The sequence below is a fragment of the Sciurus carolinensis genome, chromosome 11 (assembly GCF_902686445.1).
Source record: "Sciurus carolinensis chromosome 11, mSciCar1.2, whole genome shotgun sequence".
NCBI lineage: Eukaryota > Metazoa > Chordata > Mammalia > Rodentia > Sciuridae > Sciurus > Sciurus carolinensis.
Window position 1 is genome coordinate 35,468,246 of NC_062223.1, and position 22,844 is coordinate 35,491,089.

General features: G+C 35.0%; 1 protein-coding gene across 3 annotated transcripts in view; it reads right to left on the reverse strand.

Moving 5' to 3' along the window:
• Ttc17 (tetratricopeptide repeat domain 17) overlaps positions 1–22,844 on the reverse strand; it is a 113,334-nt gene that overhangs the window by 65,740 nt on the left and 24,750 nt on the right. For all 3 annotated transcript variants that reach the window (XM_047516536.1, XM_047516535.1, XM_047516537.1), the window contains exons 6-16: positions 21,431–21,540; positions 20,667–20,811; positions 20,014–20,153; positions 17,735–17,895; positions 16,175–16,287; positions 14,164–14,310; positions 12,817–12,932; positions 12,495–12,660; positions 10,846–10,923; positions 10,500–10,724; positions 7,142–7,328 (exon numbers count right to left, since the gene is read on the reverse strand). In XM_047516536.1, coding sequence (XP_047372492.1) covers positions 7,142–7,328; positions 10,500–10,724; positions 10,846–10,923; positions 12,495–12,660; positions 12,817–12,932; positions 14,164–14,310; positions 16,175–16,287; positions 17,735–17,895; positions 20,014–20,153; positions 20,667–20,811; positions 21,431–21,540 — 1,588 coding nt within the window. The remainder of the gene's footprint in view (positions 1–7,141; positions 7,329–10,499; positions 10,725–10,845; positions 10,924–12,494; positions 12,661–12,816; positions 12,933–14,163; positions 14,311–16,174; positions 16,288–17,734; positions 17,896–20,013; positions 20,154–20,666; positions 20,812–21,430; positions 21,541–22,844) is intronic.

The following is a 22,844-nucleotide window of genomic DNA, read 5'->3' on the forward strand; positions in this document are numbered from 1 at the left end:
TATAATGATGCCTGGCACACAGGAAGTATTAAATAAGAATAAATAAACCATAGCTAGGATTCTTTCATTGAAAGAAAATAAGTATTTTGTGTTTAGCGATTATGTCCACTATGAAATTTCAATTGTCATTATTACTTGTCCAGGTTAACAGTCTCTCTCTCTTTGTGGTGCTGGGGAATGAAGTTGGCCTTTTGCGTGTTAGGAAAGTGCTCTTCACCCAGCTGACTCCCAGTCCCGGATAACGATCTATAAGGACTGGATAGATAGCTGTGAAAAGATACTAGGCAAAGGCCAATATGCTCATTCCTCAAAAGAGAACAAAAACCAAAATCCTTTTGCATGCCAGAAAAATATTCACATTAAAAACCAAGAAGTGTTTATGTATACTTAAAGTCTTTTAGAGCCCACAATATAAAAGAACTTGTCATCAGAATCTGCTATATACTGTCCTAAGCATGAAACCAAAGGTAATCATTTTGTTTATAAAAGCTTACTGCTGGAAATTCTGAAAGTAAAATAATGCCTGCTGAACTCATAATGCATGTATGGTTACCAGATTGTGTAAAATCCAAGGCAATCCACACATGGCAATCTTGATGCAAATTTAGAAAAGATGGAAGTAACAGGCTAACTAGAAGGCACAACTTCAAGGTGTCTTTGGTTCATTATGGCTGTCCTCCATCATTCAGTTTTGGAGCGATGTTTTCTATAGTGATACATGTACCTCTTTTGAAGGATGACATAAAAAGTACAGTGATCATACTACTTACGTAATATGTCCCAAGACTCTACTAATGTGAATTCTTTGAACCATGGCAGTAAGATAATTTATAATTTGTTGAGAATGTAAGAATTAATGCACAGATGGGCTGGGACTGTATGTAGCTCAGTGGTAGAGCCCTTGCCTCACACGTGCAAGGCATTGGGTTCGATCCTCAGTACCACAAAAAAATAAATAAATAAAGATATTATGTCCATCTACCACTAAAAAATATTTAAAAAAAAAAAAGGATTAATGCATGGAAGTAGTTAGGTGCAGTGGCACATGCCTGTAATCCCAGCCACTAGGGAAGCTGAGGCAGGAGTACGCCAAGTTTGAGGTCAGCTTTGGCAACTCAGCAAGACCATGTCTCAAGGAAAAAAAAAAAAGCTGGGGATGTGGCTCAGTGGTAGGGCACTTCTGGGTTCAATCCCCAGTACCACAGGGTCTGGAAAGCAGAGGACTCCGATTTTAATTTCAGCTCTATTATTAACTGTTAATGTGACTTGAATAAAGCATAAGTTTTGTTTCTAAATCCATAAATTCATAATTTTTTCTTATTCTCCTATCACAGATACATGTCAAAGAATTATCTGCTAATAAAATAAGTACAGCACTTCTAAGTAAAGAAGCACTGTGTAAAGACATCTAGATACTTACTACATGCAGACAATTACATTTGGCTTTGTTGTAGGATGTACCTGCATCTTGGGATTTTAAAACTCATATAAATCAACCAAAATTTTACAGGAATAAATGGAGGTGATATAACAGCATTTTAAAATGCTAAAAATGTTGGCTCTACAAGACTATCTTAAAAAAAATAAAAAGTAAGTAGATACCTTCACTAATTCTTAGGAAGAATGAGATGAAGGTCTTTAATTGCAGCTGGCACATGCTGCAGAGTCCACAAGGGGGCAGCAACATGTAGGATTTCTTTTTCTTCAAAATCTGAACACCATGTAAAATTGCTTTAAGCTGCAAGTGATAAATCTACAGAAATTCAGGTTGAAGAACACAGACTAAAATAGGACAATGAAACAAGTTATTAAAGGAGATGTGATTTACATAAATAGATTCTATGATGCAGAAATGTTAAGAGAATACAAGATAATCCATCTGTGCAGTGGAAATGATATTAAAGTGATATTAAAGTTCAAGTACATGATTTGAAAATTGTTCTACTTTTCTTCTGAGATGCAAAAGCTATAAAACATATATTATACAGAAACTTGTATAAGGTTCTAAAAATACTTAAGACATTAAAGTTTGAGTTCTTTTGTAGGATATTTATTCATAATTTCTAAATACCTGAGCCAATATTTTTAGGTGTGCCTGTGTCTCAGTGAGTTAACAGAAGACAAGGGCTCAAAAATCCTGGGTTTAATACTTAATTATATTTGGTAAACATCAATGCTGTCATTTGTGGCATATCTATAAAGCATCTAGGTCTAATACATTAAACCTATCATTGGTCTTTTACTTCCTAATAATAAAATATTAGAGAATATTAAAATAAAGTAAAATCATAGATATTAGAGACAGAATAATAGGACACTCTACTTAATGGGAGAAAATATCTTTGCTAGATGTAATTTTATTTGCAAATTAGTAAATTACAAAGTTGAAAGTATTTTAAAAATGTTTATAGTAGTAAGCGCTTAGAAAATCTACTCCCATGTTGTTGTCTGCTACATCAATGTATTTTGGGATTCTTCTACAGATTCAATATTTAATCATTTTGCTTATAATTGTTATTAAAATCATTTTCATTTTTTTAAAATTAGGGAAGATAACCACTATTGTTTCATGAAATTTCATTCTGTGACCCCTTTAGTTTTTCCACTGAACAAAGGTTTTTTTTTGTGTGTGTGTGTGTTTTGAGTACTTCAGAACCATCCCAAACTCATTTAACAGACTTCATTTTACATTAAAAAGGATCAACTAAGTTGTTATTGAAGATGAGTTTGTTAGAATGTCCAATTCAGTTCTATTTAGGTTAAATAAAATTGTGAAATAACAAAACCTATAAACATGGAAAAACTGTATCCATTTCAAAACTGCCAAAATAAAATGTTTAATCAAAACTGGGGGGGCAGAGGGTATAGTTCAGTGGTAGGGTCCTTGCCTAGTACGAGGCCCTGGACTCAATTCCTAGCACAGGAAGAAAAAAAAGAAAAAGAAAAGAAGAAAAAAAAAAAAAGGAGAAAAACCCCATAAAACAAAACTTTGAAGCACCAACTTCTCTTTTACTGTCAACTTCAGAGTGGGCAATTAAAAAAATCAACCTATTAAGATTTCCTTCACAGCATACTACAGAAGAAAAAGGTTAAATGCTACTGAAAGGGGTGAGAGAAAGACCACAATCAGCAGTTGCTTGAAGAACATATGCACTGACCAGTGTGGTGGCCCACGCATATAATCCCATGACTTGGGAGGCTGAGACAGGAAGATTGCAAGTTCAAGGCTAACCTCAGCAGCTTAGTGAGACCCTAAGTTACTTAGCATGACCCTGTCTGGGGCAGGGAAAAGAACTGTGGCTGTAGATCAGTAGTGTAGCACCCCTGGATTCAATCCCCAGTACAAACAAAAACAAATCACATGAAACAAAACACATTCACTAACAAATAGCAACCAATAAAACAATTTCTAAGTTAATAAAAGTTTGGAAAAGCTGTCAGGTAAATAATTCTACACTAATTGTTACTATTTTAGCTAGAATGTCTTTAAAAGTAGAAAAAAATTTTGGCTAGTATTTATGTATTTTTAAGCTGAATGAGACAGTATTCAATATTAATTAGAATACATTACCTGTGCAGGCCTTCAAGAAACATAAACTGAAAATCTGCATGGAAATGTCATGATTACATGAGGAAAAAAAAAACAAAAAAAAACTTGCTGATGTTAATATACTGCCTATAATTTTACCACCAAGTTCATACTACGTAAGGCACTACACTGTATTAAAGTTGTTGTAAAAAGTTTATTAAACAATTTTCAAAAGAATAACAATAATGGTTAGAAAGATTATTTTCAAAAAGTTTCCCAAGAGTACCTTAGTTACTTTTGTTCTTTTTTTTATTTGTGTGTGGGTTTTTTAGTGGTGGTGCTGGGGATTGAACTCAGGGCTTTGTGCATGCTCGTCAAGCACTCTACTAACTGAGTTATATCCCCAGCTCCATTACTTTTGATCTTGAAAGGCCTATCTGAAAAGCTTTCAAACTGACAACTTTGCAAATTCACTTTTATAACAGAATCAGGTTGGGAAGAAGATGGTTAAGGGCAGTTTAAATCCTTGCCTAATAAAGAAAATTATGATATGAATTCCTTGATTATTATATGGATAAAGAACAACAAGCTTTGTCTGTCTCTTGAAACCTTTGTATTATTATAATAAAAATTTAGATAATATACCGAACAATTAAGATAACTTATGAAGCTTATTTTGATATTGCAAAAACGAAAAAACAACCAACATAGAGTGTCATCCGATTTCAGTGAAGGTATCAAAATGCTAACCATTATTTGGAGGCTTTTGTCTTTTTTCACCAATCATTTAAAACTCAGAGAAATAATGGGCATAGACAAAACTGTTCAGATTTGAAATATAAGAAGTTCATAATTTCTATAAAGGTGTTTTGCTTCTTTTAAGTTTCAGTTTTTGGGCTATGGATGTAGCACAGTGGTAGAGCTGAGTGCTTGCCACTCTACCATGCAAAAGGTCCTAGGTTCTATCCCTAGGACCACCCCCTCGTGCACCCTGAAAGTTTCACCTTTTCATAGTTACAACTCAATAAATCAATTAAGAATGAGCAGGACTACTCTGGAAATAAGTAACTCAAAAACATAGTCAAAGAAAAGTTCAACACTAAAATTGGTTCAGTACTATCAATGAGTTTTCTTTTCTTTCTTTTTTTTGGGTACTGGGGATTGAACCTTGGGACACTTAACCACTAAGTTACATTCCCAGTCCTTTTTAATTTTGAGACAGGGTCTTGCTAAGTTGCTTAGGATCTTGCTAAATTGCTGAGGTGGGCTTTGAACTTGTGATCCTCCTGCCTCAGCCTCCCAAGTGTTGTGATTATAGGCATGTGCCAGCACACCTGGTTATCAATGAGTTTTGAACCTAGAAAACATTATAGCATACATTTCCACTGAGGGTAATAGTATTTATTAAGACCTTAGATTATTTTCTAATTCATATAAGAATGAATTTAGGCTTATTAGCAGTAATAACAACTTCTAGTGAGTTTAGTAAATTTGAGCAAAGACCTGCTAACTTAGGCAAGTGGTTAATTACAATGTAAAAGGAGCTAAATATATACCTTTTGGAAAAAAAAAATTGATGAACTCCTTCTGAAAGAACTAAAAATAGTAGTCCCTCTTTCCAAGTTAAATTATTTTCTTTTATTGTTATTGTACTGGCTCCAATAATATTATTGGGATAATCTATACTATCAGATACTATAAATTTGAGAAAGATCTGTTCTTCATTATTAAGTTTCCTGGACTAGTCTGAAGTTTAGCTCTCAGGGAAAAGTTCAACAATTCCCTCTTCTCACATGAGTGACCTAAGAATAAAGTTCAAGAAACTGAAATACTAAACAAAAATACTGGAAAATAAAGGTAAGGAAAAGATTCTCCAGAAAAAGATCATCGCATACATATAAAACCCTTTCCCCAATAAAGGAAATTCCAAGAGAGGTTAGAGAGATGATAGTAAGTTTCTATTAATATAAGAAACTTGTTGAAAAAGTGAAATCCTGTCGTAGGTAATCTACAACATTTAAAACATCATATTTTCTAAGATTAAGGAAGAGGATAAAGACCCATAATTTAAAAGTTCCGAATACACTGTATTCACATGAATTTCTAATGGCTTACATGATCCAATATCTACTGTATGAAAAAGATCTTGTTTAATCCTCCTGGCAAGTATGTGACATAGGTAGAAACATAGGTTTCTTTTGGTCTTTCATAGCATAAATAAGGATATAAATTATGGAAATCAGAATTTATAGCAGAGCAGGGCTCAAACTTGGATCTGTGATTCTAGTGCTTACCCACTCCACTCTAGGGCTTTGCTGTCTTAGGTCTTCGGTATTCGTACAAGAACTCAAATTCAGATTGTGCTTACCTCTGATCCACAACTGAGCTATGGTATTATATTGCTGAGAGAATTTTGGTTTCTTTAAAAATATAAGTACTATTTATGGTCTCTCATTTCATGAAAATACTAATGCAGTCTGATATACTGAATCAGGCAAACCAGTTTTTGGTCCTGATTTTACTTGTAATTACCAATGTCTTTTAGACAAGTCACATAAACAAGCAGGTATCAGGTGTTGTTTTGTTTTGAACATCCAAAGAGAAGAAGCTGGAATGACAGCACTCTACTTAAATACTAAAATCGAATTTGAACATTAGTGAAACACATACTGATTGGTCTACCAGCCAATGGGTAGGTACTATACATCTACATATATTTAACTGCACCTATCATAATTCAAGGCAGAAATCAAATTCATGAACTTTGTTCTTATGATGAAGGTTAAACAAGTAAATAACCAAATATCATGTGACTTTTAAAACATGGGTTTTAACTGATAACTTCATAACTGGTACAGGTACTGGCTCTATGAAGGAAAACACTTGGGCATGTGCCCTGGCTGTAGGCGAGAGTGGAAGAGGGGAAAGGCATACCAGTTGTTAGGTGACTATTGTAAAGGTTCAGTAAAAGTCTAAATCACCTTTCCTGAAAGGAAAGGGGCTGTATTTCAGTGACTATGTATGTAGAAGAACTATTTCAACTTTCATTACACACTTGGACTACATGAATGGAAAAACTACCCTGTACCATGAACACTGGTCATTATTAAAGAGTGATTTTAGAGAGAAAAAACATACAGCTTATGAATCCCAGCTGTACAGATATGTAAGTATTAAAACTTTACTCAATCTATTATTATTATTATTATTATTTTTGCAGTACTGGGGATTGAACCCAGGGTGTTCTATCACTGAGTCACAGCCCCAGACCTTTTAATTTTTTCTTTAGAGACAGGGTCTCATTGAGCTGCCCAGCTGGCCTCAAACTTGCAATCCTCTTCCCTCAGCCTCCAGAGTCACTGGGATTACTGGCATATGCCACTGCCCCTGGCTATTCAACCTTTCTTAAGCAGGATTCTGGGAAAGAATTAAGCCTTAATACTTTAAGGCATCTATAGTAAATAATGAATTAACTTCTTTCCTACATATCTAGAATTATACCAGTTATCTAAAATCCTTGGGAAAATTTGAGGAAATTATTTTGTGTTCTACTGATTAGAACAGGAACTCCAGCTGAACTCATGATTTTGTTAGCATTTGACAGCTGCTTACCACTGCAAACAGAAGAGGAGATGTTGTACAGAAAAGGATAAAACTGCATACAGCGGATCAACTTCAGGCTGTTTTCACACTCTGGACATTTGGTAGTTAATTTCAAGGCCTGTCTAAAGGCTTCAAGTGCCCCACTGATATTCTTCAGCGCGAGGTAAGCATTTCCAAGGCTCAAGAAGGTCAGGGGCTGAAAAAAAAAACCCAGCAAGATGTTAATGAATTAATATTTTGTGAGAGTTATAAATCCTTCATGGTATATATGTCTTTTGGCTTTCCTTAGGTTACCTCACAAAGGTTATTGTTAATGTCCATTTTATTCACATCAGCTAATTCTAAACTTTGTAACATATATATTTTTGACCTTTTTACTAAGATAAAAACAAAAGGCATGTAATGTAGTAAGTCTTCAGTGTACATCACAAATGGGTTTTTATATATGAATATATCCCTGTACCAGCAACTCAGCTTCAGATATCAAACATTTAGAATGTTTCTAGCATCCCAGAAGGATCCTTGGGCAAGTCAACCCTACCCCAAAAGTAACCACTGCTGCACTGCTGTGGTGGGACTGCTATCAACATAAACTGACTTCATCTGTTCTTTTTTTTTTTGGTGCTGAGGATTGAATCCACTGAACTACATCCCTTGCCCTTTTTAAAATTTTTAAATTTTGACACAGGATCTCACTAAGTTGCTTAGGGCCTTGCTAGGTTGTTGAGGCTGGCTTTGAACTTGTGATCCTCCTGCATCAGTCTCCTGAATTGCTGGATTACCCTTCTGAATCACTGGATTACAGGCATGTGCCACTATGTCTGATGACTTCAGTTGTTCTTTAATCTCATAAATGGAATAAACAGCACGTTCTCTTATATGTATATATAACGTGTATATTTTTGTGGCTTCTTTCAATCTAAAATTCATTCATGTTTTTGTATCAGTAGTCCATTCTTTTTTATATTTTCCAATTGATATATAACGTCCCATTGTGTGAATATACCAGTTATTCATCCATTCCACTGACTGACATTTAGGTAGTTTCCAGCTTCTGGCTACTACGAATAAAACTACTATGAATATTTTGGTAAATGTCTTTTAATAGATCAAAATTATACTCTTTCTCCTTGAGTGTACAATAGTTAGTGGTCTGCATATATTTAGTTTTAGTCAATAAAGATCAAGCCATAAAAAACAAAAATAATAGAATTATTTTTCAAATTTCTTGTGAGAACACTTTACATCTAACAACAGAAATAAAAATTGAAGCGAATGACAGGCTTAAGGGTAATTTTTAAGAGCTAAGGTTAAAAGACAAAGAGAATATATTTTAACATAAAACAGATGGAATTAGACTTCATTGTGCAAGGAATTTACACAGAATTTTAAAAAATTCTAAGAAAATGAGATGTCTATACAAACTTTTACTTTAAAAACACAATGAAAAATAAAAATTTTATGTTACTATAGAGAAGTGATACTTCGACACAAGCAAACTTGCTTTATAAATGTAAAAACTGTGAGTTCTGTGGCCAATCTCTCTGAGTTCAAATTCAAGCTCTCTGACTTCTGGTGAATTTCATTATTTTTCTGTACACCTAACTTAAAGTTTCCTTACCTATCAAAGGGGAAAGTCCCATCTTGAAGGTCTGTTGTGAGTGCTAAATGAGATCTTGCTTAGTATGGTATGCGGCTTTAGCAAAAAGTCAAGGAAAGTTAGCAGCTATTTCAACTGTCCAATTCAGGTGAGGGTAAACAGGTGTTAATCACAGCAACAAGCTATTTGTCTGAATTTTTTGGTGAACTATTGGGCATTTTGCACCACAGCTATCAAAATATTCATTCTTAGTGACTTAGTAGTTCCACTGCTAGCAATATTTGCTAAGAAAATTATCTGGAATACAGAAATGGCCTTCTGTAGGAAAACCACTACTGATAATAGCTAAGTACTATCAACAGCCTAAGGAGTAAGTTGCAACAGGTTGATTCACTGACTCTTCAGAGAGCAGTTTAAACTAACAGCTTTCAAAACTATGTAATAATAAATACTTAAAAATAATAGACCTTAAAGCTCACCTGTACCATAAAGTTGCAACACTACAGAATATGTGCACAGAAGACAGGCTTATGAGTCAGTGTTCATAAATGCTGACAGCTGGGGAGGGGTTCGGGTCAAGGCATATTTTTGATGTATCCACGCTGATCCACTGATGTATCTTTTTATTCTTTTTGTAGTACCACAGCATTTAACAACTAAAATTTTAATATTATTTTAAATATAGAAAGGCAAACTAAGCTCTAAGAGAGCTCCTTTTTCTTCAAAACAAACAAACAAACGAACAAACAAACAAACAGACACACACCCTGCCTAGCTACCTTAGCTGGCAGCAGTGGAAAGTGAAGCAGGAGGATCATGGGCACACAGCTGTGCTAGGCCTGCCATTTGAATGTCCACTTCTTCACACCCTACACCATACACATACCTATAACATCTGTACCAGTCCCTGGTAAGCATTAGATAAATACTCCAAGTATAAACGGGCAACCTGACCAGCTATATAGTACAGAGATTGCTTAAAATCCAGTATATAGAGATATAGAGATTGTAAACTTTTGTTTAAACTCCACTTGTAAATTTGCGCAACTCAAGAAAGCATTTAACAGGCAATATTTTCTTTTCATACTTAAAAAATCAGTTTTGGAAAACTTTTTAAAAAGGTTTCTTTGGATATAAACATAAACACGTACACATTATTTAAGATCAACTTAATTACATATTTATTATAAATGTATTTCATCCAACTTAGTATGACAACAATTATCTGATTTCAAAGATGCTGAAATATGGCAAAAAACCAAACAAGCAAAAGAAAAGTGGTATATTTTAAACTAGGAACTGTAGTAAATAACAAAGCACCAACATAATACCAGGAACTGGCTTCATGTGGGAGGTTCAGGGTGTGAATATTATCTCATTTATTCTCGTCAAAACAACCTTTAAACTATGCTCTGGTTTGGATGGTATAAATAAATTGAAGCTTTAAAATAGTCTAATATTTAGCAGTGCAGAAACTGTGATGAGTAGGATAAAATAAGAATAGATGTTTTCAAACTGACACAAAAAAGTGTCAGTGTATTTTTACAGATGTCATTCTTATTTAAGTAAGTTTCTAAAAATTTCATTTAAAATTTAAAAAGCACAAATTAATAAAATAAATACTTTGCTCTTGAAATATGTAAAATTTTACTCTGAAAAACAAAACATGAAATTTTTTATGCCTTTCCTAGAAAAATACAAATTGTACTCTAAAACTTATTATCCCACATAGCACATGGAGCTACAAATAAATTTAAAAAACCTCACCTCAGAGCTATTGATGGCCAAAGCTTGAAGTAGCAGCTTAGTAGCATCAAGATGAAGGCCATAGTGAATCAAAAGGTTGGCCAAGTTGACAAGAGGAATGTCCTGATACTGAAGTGGAGCTAAATTCAAAGCCCTTTGGAGACAGGCGATAGCAAACGTGCTATTTCCTACTGCTCTCCAGTAGAGTCCAGCTTCATTGAGTATGAGCCAGACGGGCGCATTTGGCTGAAAACACCAAAATACTTCATTTAGTGTAAAAAATACAGTAGATGTTCTAAACTGGATCTTTAATAAGTATATTTTAACTTTAATGACAGTTACTAAGCAGTCAAAGTAAATGACTCACCTTATTAATAGCATGAAATAAGAAAGACCCAATTTCTTCTTCTGGGATAGTATAGTTATTAATACGGGAAAGCAATATCTGAAAACATCAAAAGAAAGACTGACTCAATTGAAAATAACAGGGAAGACATTTGAACAGAAATTTCTATGGCTGGCAGTCTTTATTTGAGTTCCTGGGGAACAACTACTTTGAACAGATACTTATAATCATGTATAAAACATGAGGCCACTGATACATAGTAGTGCTGACCTGCTCACATGTATGTACCAGTTCCCTTTAACTGAAGAGTCTACTTTAACTGAAGTCTATGTATGTATTTACACACACACACACACACACACACACACACACACCCCTCTACTCACACACATTACTGCAGTTACCATATCCATTAAAGTCAACCTAAGCATTCAGAACCCAATGAGAAATTAGTCAGAAGTTAACAATGGGCAACACCTGATGTGATAAAAATCTGCTATCTTCTCTGGCTGGAAAGCACCAGATCCCCAATTAATCTATTTTATGTTCTTTTAATATTAGTATAACTCTGAGAAACTCTAAAGCAAAGATCATGGCCTACTTATCTTTGCATTCCAAACACCCAAAACAGTACCTCAAAAATGGAATTTTTCGCCTCAATAAATGTTTGCTGAATTTAAGTAGTAACTGTTTATAGTGTGTTTTTTTTTTTTTTTCCCTATTTTGGGCACCAGGGGTTGAACTCAGGGACACTAGACCACTAAGCCACATTCCCAGCCCTATTTTTTGTATTTTCTTTAGAGACAGGGTCCCACTGAGTTGCTTAGCACCTTGCTTTTGCTGAGGAGGGCTATGAACTCGTGATCCTCCTGCCTCAGCCTCCTGAGCTGGTGGGATTACCGCACCTGGCATCTGCGTATAGTTTTGAAGTTAAGTTTTTTAAAAAGGTGGATGTACTATTGTCATGTATAACCCAATTAGAACAATTTTAAAAAATTAATTAAAAAAAGGGTAGATGTAATGGTCTTTTTTTTTCTATTAAAAAGGTAATTACTTCAATTATATCTATGGAATGGTATCTAATATACTAATCTATATTCAGTAACAAAACATTCCTAGTCATATATACTATATACATATATTACTAATATGTATATGTCATATACATATATTACTAATAGGAATTAAAGAAAACAGACTGAACGTATTCATAATTTGCAAAGTGGTTATTAAGTTGATAGATTCCTAAGTACGTCATACAGAAGAGCTGATAAGATCAGGGAAAGAGAACCTTCAAGTTTTCACACTGTACAAACTTGTGTAGGTTTGGAGGATGCAAAGCTACTGAAGAGATCAGAATGGCATCCACTGACTGGCTCCACTGGGTAAGAAGCAAGTTCTGTGTTGTTCCTCTTTGGAACCCTCCAGGCTAGAGGAATAAAGAGTGCTTAGGTGGTCTATGTAAACAACACTCCCAAGGAACCTTTCCTGTCACTCCTTTAATACATGACTGACTTCTTAGTCATTTCCTTAATTCTTTAACTCTATCCTTCAGTTTTATAAACTTAAAGCTCAACACCTGGCTTCTCTCAAATTTTTTTTTCCATCTAAGAGGCTTCTGAAGTCACCCAGAATGGACGGTAATAAACACCAGCCTAAGTGAGCCTTACTTTTCGTGCATGGTCATCTGGTATTTTGGCTTTCAGATCCATGCGGACCTCTAATTCTTTGACTAAGTAGGACAGAGTGTGGCTTTTTCTGAAGTCAGTTATGGAACAGTCAGGGGTTTGGGCCTCTTCTTCTGAAGAATAATCATCACTGTTGAGTTCGTGGATCCTGGCACAAGAAAAAGGAACAAGATTCACATTTTCAAAGTTTGGGTGAGTTCAAGATAAAGACTTAACCTTTCAAGTCCAAGGCTGGTGCTCTCAAAGAACCGCTAGATGACAGTCATGCAGAATCAGGTGCTTTGCCAAATCCATCAGCACTTGCCTGAGTCCTTTGTTTTCTGGAGGCAGAAAATACGTTGGCAATTCCCCACCAGCAGGGACGCTAGGGTAGCTTTCTGTACAATCTGCTCTTTTAGGCCATAGGATATGCTGCTTGTCCTAAGAAATAAACAAAGCTTCTCATAAATTTCTTTGGATTCAATATTTCAACATACTAAGTGAACTGTTAGAAGAATTCAGGTATACTAGGATAAATGAACAGAAATGTAATATTTTCAGATAAATGTACACTGGTAGAATCTATAATGTTCCTTCTACTGTGGTTCGTTAGTCTAAACGAGCCATTCCACCTACTTCACCACAAACTGGTTCAGGGTTGGGCAGGCCTAAACCAGCTGAGCCAACATGTCACAAGGAGAAGTTTGCTTGGGGTCTCTGGGAAAGAAAAACAAGTCTTAGTTTCTTATGTTACATATGAACAAAAAAGCATGTTTTTGTTTCAGGAGCTGTTGGCTGCCATCTTATGACCATGAGGAAAACAAGTTTTTGGATGAAACCAATACTATACACGGAAGAATGAAAAAGTGGAAAGAAATGAGACACTGGTGACATCACTGGGTCACTGAGTCAACCAAACCTGAAGTCTGTCCTATCTCTTGACTTCCTGAAATAACAGGCAAGTTTTCTTTTTAAGTCAGTCTGAGGTACAGTATCTGAAAGCATATACATGCCTACAAAATTGGCTTAGAAAGCTATTTTTCTTTTCCAATGCCAAACTTTAATATTTATTTTTTGACTTGTTAAATGTTCATTTTTCTAAATATAAACAATTATACCAGAATCTTACTAAACTTATATCCTGAAGCTGTCAAGCTTTGAGAAGTCTGTAATACGTCTAACCAAATTCAATGTAATGTTATAATAGTCAATTAAATTCTGAAAATTTAATAGTGAATAAAAACTACTTGGTCTCCATCCTCATATCCTGGTACTGCAATCAACTGACATTCAATTTTTTCACAGCTAGCCTACAAATGCATATTTATCAAATTGTTTATTGTATTATTTCTCACTAGAATATAAGGAGCTTCTCTAATGTGTTCCTAGTACTAGGCTGGTATATAGCTGGGAACTTAATAAAAGAATGCTGATTAAGTTTGTACCAACTTTATTAGGAAGACTTGAGGTGAAGCTTCAAGTATCTTCCTTACCTATTACCTAGCAGATTGCCTTCCATTAAACTTCTACAAACTCATAGAAGTTTAATGAATGTTTGCTGCACGAAGCCAAACAGTGATATGGATCATATTAATTAATGAGATTGAGGGTCACTATTTTAAGAGATCCTGCCTGTAGGCGAAAACCTATTTATTATCTTCTATAAACTTACCCTATATGCATCTGAGTCCCGGCCCCAGATCCATAGAACAGAATGGGCTACGGGAGAAGACTTGACCAAATCACTGATATCACTCTGATTTGCCGGAACATCAAAATTCACAGACATCATACTAGAGGTTGATGAATCTTCACCAAACTAGAAAATGGAAAGTCAATTAAATTGTGAGTAGAAAGGGAGTTATGACCAAGATTTAACTCACACTAAAGAAGTTAGTAGATATTCACAACTAGGTCATCAGGAAGTAGGTCAGCAATAAAGCAATCAGATCTTTTAATTTTAAGAACTACCCCAATAGTAGACTCTCTAGGATAATGTAATTAACAACTTTCAATCAACTATGTCACTGGAATATCAGGAAAAATATTTTCCTGTCCCTCCCTTTACTTCCTTTTTATGCTTTAGTCTTTTAGGATTAATGATTAACTAATTTAGAAATCCAGTTCATTATTTCTCTCCCCTGCAGAGACTAAAATGATTACTACTCTATAAAATTACTGTCTATGGGTTGAAGTAAGGAAGCATAAGACAGCATTCTTAAAGGTTTAATATAGCTGTCAGAGACTACAGACTATTATTAATCAATTCCAAATACAAACCTTAGAAATAAAAGGGAAATCTAGGAAATGAAAGAACACAAACTTAGTCTTCCTCCAAACCAAGGTAAAACAATGTTTGATGTAAGACACTGTAATTCTTGTGTATTTCTGAAACTTTGCTACAAAGAACAGGACTAGGGATGGAATGGGATAGGAAAAATGTGAGAAAAAGGAAAGAAAATGATGAATTTGCAGTCGTGGGCCTTTATTTTTAGAAATAAGTTCTTCTACTATATAGTAGTGATATGATTATAATAAAATGGAATGTTGGAAGCTACACTGATGCAATGCACTCCTGAGAACAAGAGGATATCCAAAAGTTACATTTGGTTTCAATCTATTTCATTCTAAATATTCCCTCTTTTCCTTTAAAATGCCTGGATTTAAGACAGGGAGCTAGAATCCCAGAGGGTATGAATCTGGCCTTTCTTTAATTCTTTTCTTGAAAACCAAACATGGGATATTGCTAGGAACTGGTCTATAAAACTCATAAGAAGTTTTTAGTTCATGTTATTATTTCCCACTTAAGTGGCCTATTAATCTTTGCTTCTTACTCTTCATCAATGTAACCTGAATTTTTTCAGATAAAGGGCTCTTTTTATTTTTTGGTGGTTTGTTCTCCTGACTTCTTTTAACTGCTTATTTCTGGAAATTTCTTATTTAAGATTAGGACATGATCCATTTTATCTAGGATAAGGTGTTGTTTTATTTCCAACATCCTCTTTTAATGATACCTGGTATTCTCGATGTACTCACTTTCTATGTCACTCAGCAACAGTTACATATTAATCACTATCATTACATCTATGTATTATTTCTTCTCAATTAGATGAACTAGGATGGTGTATACATGTGTGTTTATGTATATATGCGTGAACATACGTGTGTGTGTGTGTGTGTGTGTGTGTGTGTGTGTATGTATACAGAGACAGAAAGGTAAGAGAAAGCACATACTCGGCAATGGTGCTGAATAAACATTTCTATTGATAATGACCATTCTGTTGATGTTTTTGGTCTAGGCAACCTAACTGGTTGACTTTGGGAAAGAGCAAGGCTCTCTCTCAAATTTTAAGTGTCTCTTACTCTTAAGGTTAAGAGGGGAGATAATATCTTTAAGTTAAATTGTAATAACTGGCCAATTATAGCTCTCATGGTAAAGACAAAAAGAATAAAATACACATACAAAGATAAAGACTGTATTTTGGGAAACAGAATGTCATTCATGGAGTAACTGAGCTAACAACAAAATCTGACTTCATAAACACAGACATTCAAAACCTTAAAGATTTAAATGACAAGCACAGATTTTAGGGATCAAATATACAAGAAACCAAGAGAGAAAAATAGCATTATTCTCAGATATATGAAATTTAATAAAAATAGGAAGAGACTAAAAGAAAGACCTGAACATAGTCCACATTTTCAAAGATATCTCCTCGATGGTAGCGTACAGGTTGGTCCCACTGGCAATGTAAACTGTGTTGCTGGTTGACTAGACGACATATCTGATGATTTCCTGAAATAAGGGAGAAGTTACATAAATGACGAGTATGGTCAGCAATGCCAAAAACCTTCTCTTGGTCTAAGTCATTTAATTTCAACTGTGTCCTCGGCCTACTAGAGAACTTACTTATTCAGGGGTACTTATATGGAGGAATATTCATTAACAGGCTATTAAGTCATTCTATAGAAGGTCATTTCACCACATAAAATAAGGGGGTTCCTCCAGATGATCACTGAGGTATTTTCTGGAAATTATTTTTTATGATTGTAAAATCTACTGATTACATAATTTCACGAGACTTTGGCCATCTCTCTGGAGAGAATCTGCATTATGTCTTCCTAATTTTGTTTCAAATTTATAAATAAGAGCACTGGTTACATTTGAGTATAGACTGGGCAATAAATAATCTTAAAAATTGTGCGTATTCTTTAAACTCAAAATAGCAGAGAAAACCTGTTAGGTGGGTTGTAAAATGCTCTACAAGTGGTCACAGTTAAGGTTCAAAGGTTAAGAACTTTCCAGACCAATATATTTCTCAAGGGAGGAGGATGGAATTTAAGGTATTCTATTAATTTATTCTCTAGTGGGCATCCAGTTGTCAGATCTACTCCTTTGGGATTTAATAAGACAAAACATTTTGGATATAAACAAATTAGTGATCTTCCACCAACCCAAGTTCTCCCAGACCAGTGGTTCTATATTTTTTTGGATTAAAAACTCTTCAGAGATTTTAATAAAATCTTTATACCCCCTCCAATTATGCACATAAATAATTCTACATGAAAATTTTGGAGATGATTTCAGAGCCTACTCAAACTAATCCACTGACCCAGGTTAAGAATTCCTGCCTGAAGTCAGGCGTGGTGGTAAATCCCAGTTGGGAGGCTGAGGCAGGAGGATTACAAGTTTGAGGCCAGCCTCAGTGATTTAGCAAGGCCCTAAGCAACTTAGTGAGACCTTGTCTCAAAATGAAACAAAACAAAACAAAACAAAACAAAACAAAACCTGCCAGAAACAAATTCTAGTCTAAAATCTTATTTCTAAAATTTTTTAAGGGAGCAATGGGAAAAAAAGGATGATTAGCCTTCTTGCCAGTGTTAGCCACAGAAGAGATCTAGGAAAATCAGCCTTATACCGTTCTAAGGCTGAACAAAAGCTGCGATAGTAAAGTCTTCTAGAAATGAATTTCCCAGCTGGGCATGGTGGTACACACCTCTAATTCCAGCAGCTTGGGAGGCTAAGTAGGGAGGATCACAAGTTCAAAGCCAACCTCAGCAACTTAGCCAGGCCCTAAGCAACTTAGCAAGACCCTTTCTCTAAAGAAAATATAAAATGGGCTGGGGATATGGCTCAGTGATTAAGTGCCCCTGGGTTCAATTCCTGGTACCAAAAAAAAAAAAAAAAAAAAAAGAATAAGAATTTCCCAACCTGTCTACAACTACTTGTAGTTACCACTTACCTAACTGTGCCTCTTTTGCCATCTGAGTCTCGTGGATGATATTTCTTAAGATTTGCTCCTCCTGAATCAGCTTGTGTTTTTCTAGGATCTCCTGCTGTCTCAGGTAGTGGTCATGCTGCTTCTGATACTCTTTTAACTCGTTAAGTGTTCGCTGGAGGGATCTTAACATTTTTTAATACCATTTTTAATACCATTTTAAAGATCATTTTAAATACATTTTAAAAATTGTGAATTTTAAAAACTTAGTCAAATGCATATATTTTCTGGTTCTCAGCAATAACTGCTCACTTTTCTTTTTCAGTTAATGTTTGACCCGATACCACAAGTTCAAGAATAACAGTGCTAAATAAAGACTATTCTTTTATTAGAACTTGAGGACAAAAACATGGGTGCATTATTTTTCCCTTAAATACAACCATCATAACACTGAATGGTGTGTTGGGCTTTGAAGATGCCATAAGGAACATATCACATGGGCTGGGGATGTGGATCAGTGGTAGACTGTTTGTCTAGCTTGCATGAGGCCCTGGGTTCAATCCCCAACACCATACCGAAAAAAGAATCACATTGTCTTGCTTCACAAGACGCTGACTAAGCACAGATACTCAGGGACCCAGGCCAGAGACCAGCTGATGTGATGTGAGCCCACTGCAGGTCCTTCCCAAACCAATCTCTCTCTAACCTTGGACTTCCTTTGAACTTCTCTTTTCCTGTAGCAAAGGAGCACTGCCATCCACCTAGCTGCCTAAGCTAAGAAACAATCATCTCCATAAATGTTTATCATGTCTTTATAAGTGATATATAGATGTTTATGTTGATTTAAATATTATACAATGAAACCAGGTACTAAAACTTCACATGGTACCCCAAAAATATGTATGGTTTTATGTATCAGTTAAAATGTAGGTCTGGGGATGCATGTCAGTGGTACAGTGCTTGCCTAGCATGTGCAAGGCCCTGGATATGATCCCCGGCACCACAAAATAAATAAATAATAGAAATAATGTATATGGTTCAAAAAAGATAAAAATGTAAATAGCATAAAACACACCAAAATATACCATACCTATTTAATACATATTTAATACTATATACATATTTTTACATATTTAATAACTATATTTCCCTCCACAAAATTTTCATTAGTTCCACTGACGTTCAAAAAGCCTTTCTAGAGTCCTCTTCTCCTTTTCTCGTTTTCTTTTTATTCTGCCTAAAGTCAGGTAAGATTTAGGGCTACAGTATTCTGCTCTTACACTCTAGCTCCTTGTTTCACAGAGTCTGAGGAAAACATCAACAACAAAAAACCAAAACGACTTTGCTTAGAAATATTCTTCACTAGCTAATTTTACTAAGTCAACTGCCAGAAAGCATTTAGTCACCGAAACCTTATTACCCATCACACTGTTACACATGAGATTTTAGGAGCTCTAATGACTGTGTAAGAGTCAATACAATTATTAAGAGCATATTATTGGCAGAAACAGCCAGGGGAAGTTCTGAACAGGTGTAACGGAAGTCTGCTACAAATAAGCAAGCTATCATTCTTCCCTTTTCACTACATTATGTTTTAAGCAAATTGGAAAATGAGCAAATACAAAAGTTTAATAAATTCCAAGCCTCTATTTAATTCTTTAATAACCAAAATAAGACTCAAAGGTCATAAAGGTTAATATGTCTGAGAAATGAACAATTCACTTCTGGGTTATGTGAAGTTTCTCAACTGGTCTTATTATTTATGGAATCAAGTGTATATTTTAATAAGTATACTGAAAGAACCAAGTACAAAACAATTCCATTCCTGTATGACTTAACTAAAAAATCTTATTAAAATGTGGGCCAAACAATGTTTCTCAATGCCACTCAACTAACATAACAATAGTCCAACCCTTGGAGCCAAAGGGAAGAAATACTGAACACTGTACATACAAGTGATTTTACTGACATTGTATACTCCATAAAAATAATGAAATTACTGACTGTCCCCCAGAATCCACACGACCATGTAGCTTCATAACATAATCCTACCATGGTCAAAACTATAAAGATGTATATGAGAGCTTCACTAAAACCATTCTCTAGTTTCTGGAATCAATTAAGAGTTGTCCACACCACTACTCAATTAGCTAAACCACTGGATTTGGAGTAAAGGGGCAGGACTTTTAGTGAAGAGGTTATTTTAATTCTCAAAACCAAGTTAATAGTGATATTACCCTACACATATCTAACTTAAGGGTCTATGGTGCTAGTGCGTCAGTAAAATTTTTTCTCCCAATTACCTATGTTGAGCCTCCAATTTCTGTTCAAGTTTTTGCTGACATAGGACAGCATGCTTCCTCTTTATAGCTTGCTCAAAACCAGGTTTGGCCTGCAAAGCATGGTCGTAACACAGCACTGAGTGGTTATACTCTCCAAGCATCTGAAAAGACAAAAACAAGCACATACACATAGACACACACATGGGGGAAGAAATGTTAGCCATGGTCTGGTTGTACCCATCCAAATGCCCTAAACATTTATGAAATCACACCTACATCTCACTCTACAATGAATACTGTTTTTTTTTTTGGGTGCTGGGGATCGAACCCAGGGCCTTGTGCTTGCAAGGCAAGCACTCTACCGACTGAGCTATCTCCCCAGCCCTGAATACTGTTTTGATCAATTATCAAATCCCCACAATATGAAGGTATGCTATAGTTGAAAGGTATTGCTAACTGTAAGAGGTACAACCTGTGCAATTAAAAATTCTAATCAATTTAATTATATAATTTTTTCTGTCAAGAAGCTAGGACTTGATATAGCATTAAAATTTTTCCTTCCCCCTAATTTCTTCATTTCAGACCAAAACAAGAAGGGGGGAAAAATTCTACTACGAGAGAGGAAAATAAAAAAAGCAAGTGATATGGCACACAAAACAAAAAGTAGTACTTACTGCATATATATTCCCCAACGTGTAGTAGCTGGTGAAGAAGTCACTGTCATCCAGAGCCGCGTGAACCACGACAGCAGCATCAGCAGAGAAGTGTGCTCTGTGCAGAACATTTGCCAAATTGACCAAGGCGATATCTTTATTTTGTCTAAAAGAGAAGAAATGTTACTAGATGTTAGGAAAGAAACGTGTTCCATGACTATGCATAACTACTTGACAAGGAAAAATGACATTTGAGGTCACTGGGCTTAGGAATACCACTTTTTAAGCATGCTAATATGTGAAGAAATAAATAATCCTAATGCTTCATTTAAAAATATCTGAGGGCTAACGTAACCTAACAGTTACAAACTTGGCCCCCAAAATAAGGACTGGCAGATAGCTTTGATTTCAAAGCATATTAAAGGATTATATTTGCTTTAAGAAAAATTAGATTTAATTTATGCTATTCCTGTAGTCAAGAGTCAAGATCCCTGTATTCATGTCTCAAGTGAATCACTGGGCTTCTACATTTTACACACACACACACACACACAGGTGTGTGTAAAATATATATTCCTCAATGGACATGAAAAGTATATTACATAATTATCACTTTTGAACTTTTTAATATCTGTGACTTTTTGTGTTGAGTCTAATTTTTTTGAACAAAGAAAGGGGTGGGTACAATAATACAATGCTGCTTTTTATTGTTCTTTTTGTATTATTTCTTTAACAGTCCTAAGTAATGCAGAAAATCAGGAAGTCCAGAAAAAGGGCAATCTTACCTGGAAGAGAAGTGAAGTGCTCGCATGGCACATTCCACTACCTGATATGGTTCATTTTTTATTCTCCAGTAAAATGAAGCCATGTTATACAGTACCCATGAGGAAGAATTCTAGAGATTAAAAAAGTAAAAACTACAATCACACACAACTCAAGATAGTTTCTTTAATTACGAATGTTCAAAATGAGCACCATTAACACTTTGGTTCTTCTGAAATTCAAGATGAAGAGGAGTGAGACTAGTTAGAGTAACAACAAAGCAGAGGACAAGTACAAATAGACTACTCCTGTCCCAAGGGCCTTCTAGTCATCAGCTCACAAGTGCACAGAAATGTGATCTTCATACAGAGATCACCCATCTCCAGGCTATCATTCTGGAGGGGGAAACAGCACTGAAAAACCCATCGAGTGGCCACAACTCGTCTGGCCCTACCTTAGGAGTTTAGAAATTCACTTGCTTAGGAATTTCTAAGCAGCTGAGAAATGCCAGTTGCTTTAACATGAAATTTTTAAAATCAACCTGTTACAGTTTTCTATTGATGTAATAACAGAATGGAGATACAAACTACAGCAAATAGGCTTATGCACTCATGAAAGATGAATTTTCATTTTTCACTTTCTTCTGTGTGTTTAGAATCCAATTCAAACCTTCAAGCTGTTAAAAACTAAATCTTTAGTCAAGTTAAACTGAAGTTCAGATAGGCTTTTCCTTTCGTGGCTGGGATTTTTTTGTCCTCAAACATATTCTGAATTTCAGCCACAAAAAGGTCAAAACATTATCACATCAAAAACTGGATCATGGGGCTGGGGTTGTGGCTCAGTGGTAGAGCGCCTGCCTCGCATGTGTGAGCACTGGGTTCAATCCTCAGCACCACATAAAAATAATTAGAGTAAAGGTCCATCTACAACTAAAAAAATTCTTTTAAAAAATTAGATCATGTCAAAAATTCAGTGTAAATAAGTTTTAAGTCAAGTAAAGAAAGTTTTAAGTTTTTTTTTGTGGAAAAAAATCACGAAGTTTAAGATAAACTGGGAAACACATTTGCAATACATGTGACAACAAGGTTTAATACCTTTAATATGCAAAGAGCTCACAAACAATCTAAAATAAAACAAAAGAATATAAACAGATAATTAAAAAATATGAAATAACTAATAAATATGTGAACTTCAGTAAGAGAAATGTCTATTTAAAAGTTTTCCTTTTACAAACTGACAAAGATCAAAAAGAATGCCAGTACTCACTGTTGGCTACACTATGTATTAACTTCACAGTACTGTTAACTGTAGAAATGTTAAATTACTATAGCATTTCTGGGGGACTAGCTGACAAAATGTATATAAAAAGCCTTAAAAATGTGATTACCCTTCAATTCCCCACAATTGCAATATTAAAAATGCACCCTTTTTCTTGAT